The sequence below is a fragment of the Anarrhichthys ocellatus genome, unplaced genomic scaffold, assembly GCF_004355925.1.
Source record: "Anarrhichthys ocellatus isolate YVR2014 unplaced genomic scaffold, GSC_Weel_1.0 scaffold44, whole genome shotgun sequence".
NCBI classification, from domain to species: Eukaryota; Metazoa; Chordata; class Actinopteri; order Perciformes; family Anarhichadidae; genus Anarrhichthys; species Anarrhichthys ocellatus.
In genome coordinates, this window is record NW_022280074.1 from 2,068,313 (window position 1) to 2,083,727 (window position 15,415).

The 15,415-nt window shown below is 44.5% G+C and overlaps 2 protein-coding genes across 13 annotated transcripts in view; both read left to right on the forward strand.

Annotated features, from left to right (window-relative positions):
• agrn (agrin) overlaps nucleotides 1-15,415 on the forward strand; it is a 233,063-nt gene that overhangs the window by 134,470 nt on the left and 83,178 nt on the right. The gene's annotated exons all lie outside the window — the stretch shown is intronic.
• On the forward strand, nucleotides 66-11,306 carry LOC116395221 (zinc finger protein 862-like). Its single transcript, XM_031868925.1, has 2 exons — nucleotides 66-80; nucleotides 2,529-11,306. Exon 2 carries the CDS (start codon nucleotides 8,881-8,883, stop codon nucleotides 9,787-9,789), a length of 909 nt encoding a protein of 302 aa, XP_031724785.1. The 5' UTR covers nucleotides 66-80; nucleotides 2,529-8,880; the 3' UTR covers nucleotides 9,790-11,306.

Sequence of the window (15,415 nt, forward strand, 5' to 3'; positions counted from 1 at the left end):
CCGTGGTCGACCCCTGCTACCAAGTACGACCACAGCAGCGCGGCTATCATATTATATTTATGTTAGTGTGTGTGTGTGTGGTTTTACCGTTGGTATATACAGGGATTTGGACATTTTGAGACATCAAATCGGTGCCTTTGATCCAGAAAAAGGTGAATCCGAGAAAGTTCACTGAATCTAAAGCATTAACAGAAAGCAATCTGACCCGAGACTGACACTCTCCATTAAGCCGCTGTGAGAGTTGAATTTCAATGCCGTACAGGTGAATAAACCGCTTCAAGCGCGGCGAATGTAAGGGGGGGGGGGGTTTGAAGTGATGGACGTGTGACTTGGTGTGTTTTGATCTTTGGGACAGAAAACACGCGGTTAATTGATTGAAACACAAAGCCGCGGGTCTCTGAGTGACACTAAATTGCGTGTTATTGTCAAGTAAAGGGACTCCTTTTACACCCCGTGCTGACACAACAGGCTTTGCCTTCCTATCTTCATCCCCCAATAATAAAACACGTTCCCCATTATGTCCGACCTTTTGTCTTTCCAACATGGCTGCGCTCCCAGTGCTTAAGCGCCACCCTCACAAGCAGAAAACGTGTGCCACTCATCGCTCCCATTGGTAGCCATCCAGTGTGCGTTTTATCCCCTGGCCCCTGGCAGATGCCTAAACTCCTGCTGTAGCTCTCATTGCGTCTCTTTAGCAGAGCCCATCAAGATCCAGGGCTCCGAGGGGGGGGCAGCAGGTTCCTGCCAAAAGCAGCAGCCTCAATAATAACCATAGTGTTTTGTCAGCGTCGTGCTCCACCCGTCAGTGTGGACCCGCCGCTAATTCCACGGGTCTGATTACAGTGCCAAGCTCGCTGACTGGCTCACCACTGGCGGAGAGGAAATAAAGAGATGCAAAGGACAGAGCGAGGACAGGGGGTGGGGTGGGGGGGGGGGGGGGGGTGTCAGAGAGTACAGCGGAGAAGCATCTGGAGAGGGATGGAAGGAAATTATGTTGAGAGAGGAATGAGATATGAAACATTTAGTGTACGAGGGGGACGCAAGAGCAAGTGAGCGAGGGATTGAGTGAGTGAATAGGTGCACAGAGTACAGGACTAGATGCAGGGAGAGAAGGCAGTGCGAGTGCTGTAATGATGGTTTATGGAGGGTTTAGGCCATCAGAACCACCATAATTACCACTGGCAACAACAGCAGGCAGTCACGGGAAAAAAAACAAGCCCAAAGTAAAACATGATAATAATGATCACACTAATGATAGTATTGCTGATAATAACAACACGCTCAGCAGCAGGACAGAGGCTTTCTCTTATATAATGTCACATCCGGAGCACCGCGAGTGTTCCATTTTTTTTAATAGCCCTATGTAATTGATGCTAATTGTAAGGCAATTTATACCTCAACTTTTTCATGTAACCCTTGAGTTTGACTGCTTTCCAAAGAACACAGAGTTCTTTGGGAGTGGAAAGGCATTTTGTGCGATTACTTTGCACGTCAGTATATTCTGCTGTTTTTGTCATGAATACTTTCACACTGAATGCAAGTATTACACAGCAAATAAAGGCATCGACCGATCACGTTTTGTACGGAACGGGTTGAATTGCGACATCAAGGAGGCTGCTTAGTCCACTCCAAGACGGCAAACTTTATTACTGCTTTCAACCTTGACAAATGCAGCGCAGACCAAATCCACTCCCTTTTTCACCTTTTCCAAAAAAAAGCCCTTGACGTATAATATTCGTATTTTCATGTCATTTATTCGTACCACGTGTGTGGTCTGGTTGTTTTTAAGTAAGAAGTCCGATTGAAAATATTCAATCTGCACAACTGCCTTTGAAAGAAAAGGAAAAATACGGTAAAGCTTGTTTAATCTGCCGTGTTTTTGATACTTTCACCTCCATTTAGATTTGACAACGCAATACCCAAATATTATGAACTGTAATGCATCAATGCACAAATGTTCAAAGAAGCAATGATTATGAAACACCCCCCCCCGCCAAAATATGAGTTTATATCCTTCATGACTATCCAAGCAAACGTAACACATTTAATCAGATTATATTACAATAACATTTAAGGATCCGTACAGCACGTTTCTTGAAAATTTCTCTGTTGCAGTTTCATTATTACCAAAATATATGTAATAATTCATTTGAAATAAAGTAACATTGTCAAACCAACAGACATGAAATAACATTATAACAATGTCTTGGGCAGATTGCCACGCTAGCGTTGCACACAACGGGAACATTTATCTCGCTGCCATATGTAGGTATGTTTATCTTTGCTTCAATTGCCTTTCTGTAGCTCCCACACATAACAAAATAACTCTCGTCATTTCTCGCGCTCAGAATGCCGGCCGGCCGACCTAAGGATCAAAAGGATTTAATGAACGTAGCAGGATGAATCATTCAGCCAGGTTGTAAGCTTTGGTTTTGAGATTCATCAGGTTGTATGGCTGAATTGAAGGCTATTTGTATGTAGAGGTGAAGGTACCAGAGTGTAGGGTGGTATACCTGCATGCCTGCCAGGGTGTGTGTGTGTGTGTGTGTGTGTGTGTGTGTGTGTGTGTGAAAGAGAAAGAGGGGGTTAAGAGGTCAGGGGAAGCAGAGTGACAGGTTCTCATTCTCTTTCTACCTCCAATAAATCCAGGCCGGTACAAAGGGCCTGGACAGGTCACTCTGGCTGAGATTATGGGGTTGTCAGGGCTGATGGCGGAAGAGAGAGAGAGAGAGAGGTAAACATGGGAAGGAGGCAAAGCGGGAGACGGCGCGAGGAGAAGGAGCTGAGAGAACGAGAGAGCTTTTTAACTTTATGAATAGTGTGGGCGGTTGGATCGGTGCTTTTTGTGCGAAGCCTCGTTTGACTCATTCGATTTGAATGGTGGGTTTTCATCAGGGTAAGCGAGTTGGCCACCATTCTGAGAAGCCGTCATGTTCAAATCAAACTCGGGAGTCTTACCTGGCACTCAGGAGTGCAACCATGGCTGATTATCCTTTTTTTAACAGGGACCGGAGTTGTACGGAGCGTGTTGTTATCACTACATACGAGTCTGAGGCTGGGGGGGTGTGTTTTTGTGAACATGAGGGAAGCATCGACCGGTAGGTCCCACACATCTGTAGGATGCTGACACCGCTGCATTTCCCAGTGTGAGCATTCTGCTGCTGACTTCAAGCAAGACTGTAGAACTTTTTAAAAGAAGAAATAACACATTCTTCTCAAATTCTCAACCACTAAATGGCACCGCATGCCTACTTCAACATACTCAGGGGTTTGACCGCTACAGTACAAGAGCCTCACTCTGGTGTGACCAGTAGCCAACGGTAAGCCAAACTTTACATCGTTATTGCTGTGTAACAGATATTACTGAGCTGAAGTCTCTCGACTTCATGGCCCTACTCCACTTGTGCTACATGCACACTACATCTTTGCATTCACCACCATCCTGTAATTGCCACTTGTGGCCACAGTTACACAGCTCTGTAATGTTACATAGTACTTTAATGTCCTTCTCTATCAGCACATTTTTATGGAAAATTGTAGCTTAATACAACCTCGTTCTTGTTGGCTTCTCCAAGGAGGTTATGTTTTTGGTTGGTTTGTCTTTTTGACAGCAGGAAATTACGGAAAAACTACAGGAACGATTGTCAGGAAACTTTGCGGAAGGGCACCACATTTGGAATTTGGTGGAGATCAAGTGTTGTTTGCCATTGTTCCTACTGGTAATACCATTGTATTCACCCCGGTAATTCTTGCAATTTGGGATTGGCATTTGCCAACATAAAGCGTGCGCCATCATGCCGTCTCACCTAACTTATTTAGAAAAGAGAAACGGAAGGTAAACAGGAAAATTAGCGACCAAACTGGCATCAATCCATCCCAGTTTACGGACCAACTTCCTGAACTGTCTCCAACTTCACTTACCTTTTTCCTGTGCGAGGGGGGATTTGATTGAGCTCACATGCAACTGCAAATATAGTTTTGTCTTTATCAACCTGGGCTTACCGCTGTAGCAATGTCACCGTGATCCCAGTCCCTCCCCCGCCGACAGGTGCCCATATACATTCCCACTCCCACGGTTCAGCTTTAGCTCAGTTTGGCACAACAGCAGCGTAAAAAAAAAAATCCCCTTTTAACCGCCATGCCATTAGCTCCTCACTCTTAACGTTGAACTGGCTATTACAACATTTAAGTGCCGTGATAACGGTGTAAGTCCCCTCCTGAGGGCAGGACGGAACGACCCGCGCGTCGTTGAGGCGTGGGCACTTAGTCGCCCCCGGCGCTCCACTCTAATATCCACATAACCTGGCCCTTAATGGTTCAGGACCAGCTCGGCGCCAGCTTCCTCATTATCTACCTATTGTTCCAGATGGATGTTTTACGATGGGCGGGGTTACATCTCTGGCGGTCGAGAGCGCAGTCGGCGAGCAGATAATAGCTTCCGATTCCATCGAGAATTAAAAGGAGAAGCCGCGTTCCAACTGGCCCAGCAGGAGTCCCTCACAACACGAGGCGAGAAGAAGAAAGAAAAGCAGTCAGTTCAGAAACGAGAGAACTCTGAGGCAGAGAGAGAGAACCAGCCAGCAGAAACACTCCGGTTCAGAGACAAGTGACGTGTGTGTGTGCGTGTGTGTGTGCGTGCGTGCACACGCTGCAGTCGGCTGGGGAGCGTGCACGGTGTTGGCTCTCCTAATATTGAACTTGGGAGCGGAGTGATAAATACACTCCCTCTCCCAGAGAGAGAGAGAGAGCCACAGAAGTGCTGCAGAACTCATCTTGTGTGGCCACTCTAGTGGAACATGGACTTTTCATTCTTTTCTTTTTTTCTTTTTCTAACTCCGTTCTTTTTCTTCTTGGAGGAGTGCAACAAGTAATGCAAAAAAAAGAAGAAGTGGTGTGTGGTGGAGGTGACTGGGGTTCGTGAGAGTGATCAATGGAGATTGATTTTGCGTGTGTGTTCTCGAGAGTTGGCCATAAGCGCGGCCCGCTGCCTCCTCCTCTATCAGTCTCCCCCCCTCTCTCTCTCTCTCTCTCTGTGCTTTATCTCTCCAGCACCGACACACTCTTGTGTCCTCGCAGTGAAAGGAGAAAGGCATCAGCACACCACACCTGCTGCTCTGTCTGCTCTAACATACTGCGCGCAATCAGACCCAATGCGGGGCGGATGTGAACCTCTCCATCTTCAACACAAAGTACGCGGTGCAGCTTCACGGGTAGAATTCAGCGCCGTTCAGAGATTTGATGCCGTCGCATTTTCTGTATTTATTACTTGAAAGGCTCGAACCCGTCTCGTATACAACTGTCTCGCGCTCGCAAATGCGTTTTTGTAGCAGCCACACAATGCCGCCGAGATTTCATTTTCTATCACCTTAATGAGGGAATATTTATATTGAACATCTGTAAAATGTTTATTGTATTTAGATATATCCACCCCTGGCAAGTACAGCATGATTAACATTTTCATGATGATGCTTTGAGAACTCAAAGCAGCTGGTTAATGTTTGTAAAGCCCGGTCTCTGGTGTCAAAGTAAACGTAATCACGGCAACAATTACCTTTCCGACTAAATGTCTTCGCCAAAGCACATCAGTCCTTATCCGTGAGTCCTCCGTTGGGATATATTTCCAGATATACACAATTTCACCATAGTGAATATCCGTTTGGGCTTGCTTTTGCAGTAGACGCCATGCTGTTTTGCCGTATCGAATGTGTTATTTTTAACTACCCTGCTGGATTTAGATGCTGGCAAGTTAAAGGAACACCTGAATAAATGAATTTCGACATCGGGGCTCCCCGGCACACACACATCCAATGTTTTGATGAGTATGAAAATGATGATGTGAATCACAGCACCAATACAACAGCTGTGTGACACTTTGGAGTAACATGTGAGACAGCTCATCATATCCACACACCTGTGATGGTGAGGTGGACCGACACCTTGCTGAGACGGTTTGTGTCGTGTTTCTCTCACCTTCTTCATTTTTTTACCCCCAGAGAAGCTAATGCCGTCCCTGACCTGAGCTTGTTACCCCAGTTGCACTTTTTGTCTTTTGTCTGGTGCTGGTGCGGCTGGTTGTTAAGGTGTCTGGGCCGGTGCCAGTTAAAGCCCTGATTTATCCCCTCGTAGGGCCCAAGGCTGGCAGGGAGGGAAGCTTTTAGGAAATCTCCTGCAAGTGAAAGCCTCATTCTGGAGCCGAGCTGGAGCGAGTCAGAGATGAAAGCCAACCTGCTTTATTCTTCCTTGACCTCCACATACCCTCTTCCACTTCCTCTTCCTCCCTTTTCCTTACACTTCTCTCTTCGCTCGTGCTCCGGTGATCTCTCTATCGCTGCCCCGGTGACACGCCCGGTTGCCCCCGGTGACAATGGACTGGTGGTAATAGCTGTAGATGGTGGAGATAACAATGTTCTGCACAGTCACCTCTACCTCTGCACCTCCTTTTCTCCTTTTTGCTCTCCTTTCCTTCTTCACTTCCTCCCTCCAACCTTCCCTTTTTTTTGGTCTTGTCCCCTTATCTCCCTCGTTAGTTATATCTCTCCAATATCTTTCTTCCCTTTTCCTCCCTCCCTTCCTTCCTCACTCCCTCCACCTCTTCTTCTCACCTCCTCGTCTCTCTTTTTTTAACCCTCTTTTCCCTTCCTCCTTTTTTTTCTTCCTTCCTCTTCCTTTTGAGTCCATTCTGTACTTCATGTCTCTCTCGTTTTCATCCCTCCATCCCTCGCTGTTGGACCAGCCAAAAATAGCTCTTCTAAGCTCCGGCTGCTCCTTAACTTTCTTTCTCTCTCTTCCTCGTTCTCTCAGTCCCTTCCCTCTCTTCCATTTGCCTCTTTCTGTTTCTTGCTGCTACTCTCATCAGTAGTAACACGCACAAACGCACACAAACACACATGCACACACACAGTAATCAAATTCCTCCGGGGTGATTGCTGAACACATTTATGTGCACGCACACACAGTCACACACGCACACAGGGCGAGAGGTCATTGTAAATAACTTGGATTTCGTGCTTTCATTTCCTGAGGGCATTGACTCTTGCTTGGTATTCATAACCATAACATGCAGAACCTGACAGACGGACTGTGTGTGTGTGTGTGTGTGTGTGTGTGTGTGCTGATACTGTTTTTATACACCCCCATGCAAGTACACACATCCCAGACGTACTTAGTGAAATATACGCACACTCTAGGCATTTTGCAAACAGATAGATTGAAAAACATACATTCTTGTTATCGTCCTTCGCCACACACACACACACACACACACACACACACACACACATAAAGAGATGATAATGGGCTTTTCTGGAATCCTCCATCCATCTTTACTCGCGGTTCCACTCGTCTGCGTCCACTGATACTTGTAAGACACATCCTGTCTTCTTCTTCTCTCCCTCTCTCTATACAGCGTTCACCTCTCTTAAACCTGCAGGCGAAATAATGGTTATCTGCGCACGCACACGCGCACACCTGCTAATACCAGACAAGGAGTTGTGTTTTGAGACTTTTTAATGTATTTATGCATTTGGTGTCTCCTGAATAATACATGGTTATTTGTTATTTTCCCATGCGCACACTTCGGAGGACATGGAAAGGAGTAAAAAATGATAAAAGCAAAGCAGTGTTGAAAATATGAGGATAACTACCAGTTCAGCAGACAATAGTGGATATTTTATTGTATTTGTGTGGAACAAGAATGGCAGCAACTGTCAGGAGCCGGATTTCTGAAGAATAGCCGTGTCTGTATTGGCTTGGTTTCTGTATAATTTGTGTATTTATATATATATATATTATATATATGTGTGTGTGTGTGTGTGTGTGTGTGTGTGTGTGTGTGTGTGTGTGAGTGTGGCGTGTCACACAATGTATGTCCTCATATAAACCAAACTTTCTTTCTGTAAATTCCAAACAGTCGGATACTTTATTGGCGTGAAGAGACAGAAAGAGACAATATTCAATATCTTAGATATATATCTGTATTCTTAACTGCACTTTTACGCTCAACACCTTTCGGTGCACACACACACACACACACACACACAACCACTCCTGCCTTGCTACTTGATGGAGGGCCCTCCATGGACTGCACTCACCCTCCCAGACTAATGCTGTGTTCACATTGTGGCAGCAGAGGGCAATTGAGACGGCCCTTGCATTCAATGGGAGATTGATTGTAAATTCCACCTCCGCTGATTTTTCAAATGATCAAACAGATGTTAGACTTTCAGAGGTTTTACCGTCTTCCGGTCTTGAGATATTCAGCCGCATGGACGCAGTGGTGTGTGTGTGTCGCGTGTGGGAATGTGAATCAGCCGCGCGTCGTCCCGTGTCACGGCTGAGATGAAGTGGTGCAGCGGTTATCGATCCAGCTCGTCGGGACCCGGAGTCCTGCTGCTATTCGTGTCTGTGATCTAATGAGATGCTGTTTGCACCTGGGTTGGAATGTGAATGTGGTTAAGTGAGTGGAAGGAGAGCAACCCAGCAGTCTGTTGCACTGTTGCCAACTTAGCAACTTAGTTGCTAGATTCAGCAACTTTTCAGGCTACCCTAGCAACTTTTTTTTCAAACAGCACCTAGCAACAAATTTAGCAACTTATGAAAATATATTTGGCACTTTTAGCAACTTTTTTAAAGTGACTCAAATGCTAAAATGCACGCAGGCATTTTCCCTCTAAATGACACAAAAAAGATTTTCTCCATCACACACAGCCACACCCACAACACACGTGCCTGGCTGCAAAAGTGCATTGTGGGTGATGTCAACAGCATGTGCTCAGCTCGTGCACAGGAGGGGGCAGCAGCCGAGTGAGCCGAGCCGAGTCAGCCGACAGCCCGACAGTGACACGCAGCAAATCATTGTTGGCTGACTGCAGCAGCAGCAGTATGTCTCAGTCAAAATTCTACAGCCAGAAGTACAGAAAAGAGTGGGAGTCTGTACCTGAATTTAAAGGGTGGCTAAAGCCAGTAATTGGGGATGATTGTCGGGCATACTGTGCGTACTGCAAATCAGATATGCTTGCAAAAATCTATGACATCAGAAAACATTGTGCTACAGCAAAGCATATAAATAAATCAAAACCGCACAACCCTGCAACGCAATCTACATTACCACAGTTGGTTAAGAAAGTGGATAAATGCAAAAGCTCAGAAGCTACTATGGCAATGGCCATTGCAGAGCATTGTTCGCTGCTAGCATGTGACCATTTAGGTATGGCTTGCAAAGCTGCCTTTTCAGATTCTGTGGCAGCAACAAACTTCCAAATGCACCGCACTAAGTGCACAGAAATGATTAGGGGAGTACTGGCTCCTTATTTTCTCAAAAGAGTAACATCAGATGTGGGGGATGAGAAGTTCAGTCTCCTTTTGGATAAATCCACTGATGTAAGTGTCTCGAAATACTTGGGTGTGGTGATTCGGTATTTCAGTGCTATAAAAAGAACCGTTGTGTCCACATTTCTCGGGCTGGTTGAATTGGAGGGGAGCGATGCCAAATCAATAGCAAAGGCAGTAGTTGAGTTACTTAAGAAGTGTAACCTTAAAAAAGAGAATCTTCACGGTATTGGCACTGATAAAGCGTCCGTGATGACTGGGGTGCACAACGGGGTACACAAGATTTTAAAGGAAGAATGTGCATTGCCCAATTTGGTACTCATCCACTGTGTGTGCCATTCTTTACAATTGGCTGTCAGTGCAGCATCCAAAGAAACCATCCCTAGGAGTGTTGAGTACCTAATCAGGGAAACCTACAACTGGTTTTCGATTTCCCCAAAAGATAGTGTATGCCACAATTAATTGTGGCCAGAAACCCTTGCAGATCACCAAAGTGTGTGCCACACGTTGGCTATCGATTGAGCCTGTGGTAACTCGTATATTGAGCCAGTGGGATGAATTGAAACTCCACTTTGAGTTGACCAAGGCCAGTGAGCATTGCTACATGGCGGATGTGCTCCATGCCATGTACGTGGACAAGACCAACTATGTCTACCTGACATTCTTGAAATCAATCCTGTCTGACGTACAAGTTGCATTGAAGTCATTTGAGGGAGAGCAAACAGATCCTGTTAAGCTTTTGGACAATCTGGTACACCTCTTAACATCAATTTGCAGCAGAGTAGTCCACCCTATGGCAAAAATTGATGTCCTGAAGGATGCCATTGATGGACATCTCAGTCCATCACCATACCTTGGGTACCTTTTTCGAGAGCACAGTGTCCCGACTCAGTCTTGCGCCAGACGACGAAAAGGTAATTCGTAGACGGTGCATCAACTACATTGTTGCTTTAAGGAAGGAGCTGCAAGGAAGGCTCACAGACAACCTAGAAGCCTTGTGAAACATGGCCTTGTTCAGTGTTAAGGACACGCTAAACCACAATAAAGGCACCACTGAAATTATTAAAGTAGCTGAGCTACTGGGGTACCATCCCCAAACAATTGACAAAATTGTTTCCCAATGGAGAATCATCCATCTGTTTAGGTGGGACTCAACTGAAAATACAGCTGAGTTTTGGAGTGAAGTGAAAAACTACAGGGACTCTTCCGGGTCAAATCCATTTGAAGAACTGTGCAAAGCTGCACTCGCTGCCCTCTCCTTGCCACACTCAAATGCGGAGGTTGAACAGCTGTTCAGCCAAATGAGTGTGGTCAAGTCAAAGCTGAGAAATAGGATGTTACTGCACACTCTCAACTCCATACTCCTGGTGCGGTATGGACTGAAGCTGGCTGGAGATACCTGTTACCAGCACAAACTACCAAGTGAAGTTCTGGAGAAGTTTGGCACCAAAACAGCATACGGCTTTAAGGCCACTCCATCCTCTTCTGCTGGTTCCAGCTCCGTGACAATGCAGTTGGACAGTGAAGATGAAGAGGTTTTCTTTTCCACTTTTTGATTCATCATATTTACAGTATGTATGCAAGGAGTGGACTTTCTGGAACTGGCGGAGACACACAGCTGATGGTGGCAGTGTGCACTGCCGTGTGAGCGAGAACAGTGGCAATATCTGGAGGGAACCTTTGAGCAGCTAGCCAGCCAAGCAGCACAACAGCCTGGAGACAGCTGGAAAGAGATGCCCAGTGCACACATCATTATTTGAGTTAAGTTGCTTGTTCAATAAGATATCATATATACCTTGTTATTAGCTTGTACCTATAATTATTGATCAGTTTGGTTGCATGTTAACTAACTACCAGTACACTGCTTAAATTGTTCAGAATGTGTAGGTTTACTAATTTTTTCTATAAGAAAAGAAAAAAAAGTAATTGTTCAATAATGTGTAATTGTTCAATAATTCAATGTGTTGTGTTTAAAAATATCTGATCATATAAAATGTGTTGTGTTTAAATTACTTCTACAAATAAAAATGTGATAATAAACAAAAAATCTTAATTAACAGATGTCAAATCATATTATTTGTCGAGATGGACAGTCAATTTGAGTAACGTTATTGTGTAGTCCATGTAATGACGCAGTTTTACGTTATTACATAATGACGTCATCACGTAATGACGCAGTTTTAAGTTATTACGTAATGACGTCATCATGTAATGACGTCACAACGCCATTTAGCAACTTTTAGCAACTAATCGACCTGCCTCTAGCAACTTCCCCGGAAAAATAGTTGGCAACAGTGGTCTGTTGTCCTCCGGAGCGGGACTGAGGGGAAAACATGGGGAGAATTAACTCTTGTGTGGAACTTTTTTTTTTGTCCAAAAGCTCCAAAAATGACCGCGTCTTGCATTTTTTAAATACACAAACAATATCAACGCTAACCCAAGTTGGTGACAAACTGGCTTCCTGTGGCGGCTTCATAATAAAAGCCTCTCCATGGTTGTCTCTCTTTAATGCGCGTCCCTGCAGTAGGAAACATTTGCTCCGCATTACCAGTAACTTCCCAGAGATCAGCCATCAGTTCACCTGAGGGTAACATAAATGTGATTCAAGAAAATGACGAGGCGCAGCAATGAGGAAGTACATGCATGTAGCGTTGCTTGTGAATCACATGTGCTGGCGCAGACGATTTTGAATGCCACGTGGCAAATGGTGGACTCCGCCAGTAACAATGAAAACTTGTGATATAAAGAGGTGAATACAGAACAAGAAGCATGTTTGTGTTTCTCAAAAAATGCAGGCCATAAACAAATGCAGTTTCATGGATTAGAACTTTAAAATGATCCATTGGAGAAAAGCAATGATTATTATTAACATTACTATTCTTTCATGTTAGCTACTAAAATAGCTGTTTGTTTTTTCATCATTTAAAAGAAAATCGTTCCCATCGTCCGATAAAACCTGTAAGTTAGTCGTTAGTGGCACCACATTCCCTAAGACTTAATTCATTCATTTTGAAGAACCCAACTTGTTGTACAAAACATGTCACAGTGAGTTGCTCTCACACCCGGGGGCCACCAGTCCTCCCTGCCTTTTGTTTGTCGCAGTGGAGCACGGCCATTCGTGAAGACTTCCTCTCTGTCGTGTGTCCTGGCACAATATCCTGTTTATATTGGAGTTACACAAGCAAGACGCCATTCCGCTGCTGTTTGTCAGTGGATTGAATAGGTCAGTCTCATAGTCTTCATCAGAGTCACTTGACTCGGGATGCTGACTGCGTGACGCTTTCTCTCTGGCAACAATGTGAACGCTACTTTGTTCATTGTTTACCACAGTCACGTTCACGTCATTGTGAGGATTGTGAGGACGGGCCAATATACCTTAATTTCTCCCTGAAACGCGTTTGTTTTCTCACTCCGAGATCAAACAATTTTCTTTACAATTAGAATAAGAGAAACACACAAACAGCGCGCCTGCCTGCAGTAATAATGCGTGCCAGAAAAGGAAGGAGAATCAATCCTGTTTGGAATTATTTGCACTGAATAGATGTCAGGACTCCCTGCTCCTCCTGCAGCTTCGTTGAGATTTATTTTCCCAGAGAGGCTTATCAAAATAGCATGAATTCTATTGTTGTGTTAAACAGGGTCGTACAGTATATTGCAAAGCTGAAATGGGCACGCTGATTTTTATCTGATTGTAAATATCTGTGTGTATGAGAGAGAGAGACAGAAGTAGATAAACAGCATGTTTTTTTTACAAAAGTTTTAAATTATAATCCACTAGATATTTGTTATTATTTCAATTACAGTCTCAATCTTTGGTGCCAAGCGCTCATTATTGTGGTATTTCTGCTTCCACGAGACAATTCTCTTGTGTTGATGAGGTTCTTATCGCTGTTGCTGATTTTGCTTCAGTTGATTTAAAAGAAAACAAAAACACTGAAAAAGTGGTGACAAAGTCTGACTGGCTTCTGAGCATTTATAGCCAGGTCACAAGCTGCTGTATGACCTGTGAGCAGCCACATTCATAGTTCATATGCAGTATGCAGTTCATAAAAAGAAAACTAAATTAATTTTCTTTAGCAGAAATCTTTTTCTGGTAGGGAACCGCTGACTTTAAGGGCAGCTGAGTCTAGGACAGCTTTAATGAAATGGCTATAGATGTAATAGCTTTTAGATGAGTACGTGACAGAGAGCTGTAAAACACATTTGTTTATATGGGACTGTGGGGACCAGAGATAAAGCAGAGTGAACTACAAAAAGTGCACTCAGTGGAGTGCAGATCTCCGCCAGGTGTTTCTGCAACAACCGCTGCTGTGATGTTCGATTTGAATAAATATAAACTCTGCAACTGTCTAACTTTGGCATGCAAATGAAGAGAGGAACAATTTCTAACTCACAGCGTAAAGAAGAGTCCAAATATAAGCAGTGATTTATCACTCACGGCCCCTTCCGGTCGGTTAAGAGTATTAAGGAGTCAGCGGTCAATGATGCTAGAAAACAGTCAATAAAATATGTGTTTTAAAAGGTTGGAATCACTGCAACCACGAGAGGTTGCCCTTTTGCACACAGCTCATAAATGAGCACAAAAAGTATTAGGCTGATGGGTTCAGCAGTATGCTAGGTTAGCCGTGGAAAGACAGACAGACACAGAGATGCACGCGTGTACAAAACCACCAAATACACAATCCCCTGGTGGAGATAATTACAGTGCACGTCTTTCAGCTCATCATGCATGCATGAGGACTGCGTGTTGTTACTGCATGTCTTCACACAGATGTGCCCGTGTTCGTGGTGAGGCCCAACGCCTTCTGTGACCAACTCCTCGGCAGCTCTGGACAGCATATTGTGCCCAGCGGCCATCAGTCATTAGCGAACGTTCATGGCAAAGGCCAAGCATGATAAGCCGACGCTTCGCTGCACATCAGTGCCGGTTTTGGCTCCCCACCACCACCGGCTCCCGTTAATCAGGATGTAATGAAAGGAAACTTGTGGCATATGCGCCACTTAGTCCAAATGAGTCCTCGTGCCTCTTTCTAGGGCCGGGATGACATTCTGAATACATCTCTCTCTCTCTCTCTCTCTCTCTCTGATGCAAGTTCTGTTTTCATCCTGTTGTCGGTTCGTGGGCACAAAGGTGTTTTTGCGCATTGGACTCATTCAGCTTTTAAACTTTGATGAACACTAAAGACATTTGTCTTGTTTGTTGCTCTCAGTGAAGTTTTAGTGAGTTTTAGCTGTGGTATAAATGTTTGCCGTAGTGCTAAATCGGCTAATTGGGTCTAAGGAGTTTCATCTCACTGCAGTTTGATCCAGGGGTAGCCGGTGTAGAGCTCGACAATTTAAACAACATGAATGCATTATTGTTTATCTGGAATCCCGGCCTTCAAGCGGTAAACAAAAGAGCAGTTAATAGCATCCCTGACTGCACTCCGCCCCGACTTATTTTGGCACCAATGCCAGATTTTGACTGTGTGGTGCTTCACTCGATTCACATTTGTGGGGTTACAAGAGGGAGTTGTAACTAGAATATTTTGTTATTTACTCGATCCAGGAAAAATTAAAAGATGGCAGCCCGAAAAACTGCCGACCAAGAGCAGAAGTCTAGAGTGTTGTGTTGAGGATGATGTCACGGGTGGGGCGGTAACTATCTGCAGTGGAAAACGAAATATGGAAAAGGACACCGTACCAAAAGTGATTCGAGTCGAGACGAGCTGAACCATGAAGTGGAAATGAGGCTGGAGATCTTCATTCAAAAGGCCTGAGCCTTTATCCAAGCACAGACAGTTTTTCAATGTGTAATATACTTATTGTTCCCTGTAGGCCATTAAGGTGACGGGGCGGCCCTGGGGTTAAAGGGACAGTCCATCAGCTCGTGTCTTCTCGTCTGTCATCTCGAGGACTGGGTTATAGGTCATAAATAAGAGCAGTAAGTAAGTCAGTTTTCTTTTGACAGAGTGGACATCATCTGACCTATGTCAATACACAAATCCTAGACTGATTATACAAGAAAATACTTGGGTTTCACTTGTTGTTGTTTGTTACATATTTATACAAAATATATATATATATATATATATATATATATATATAT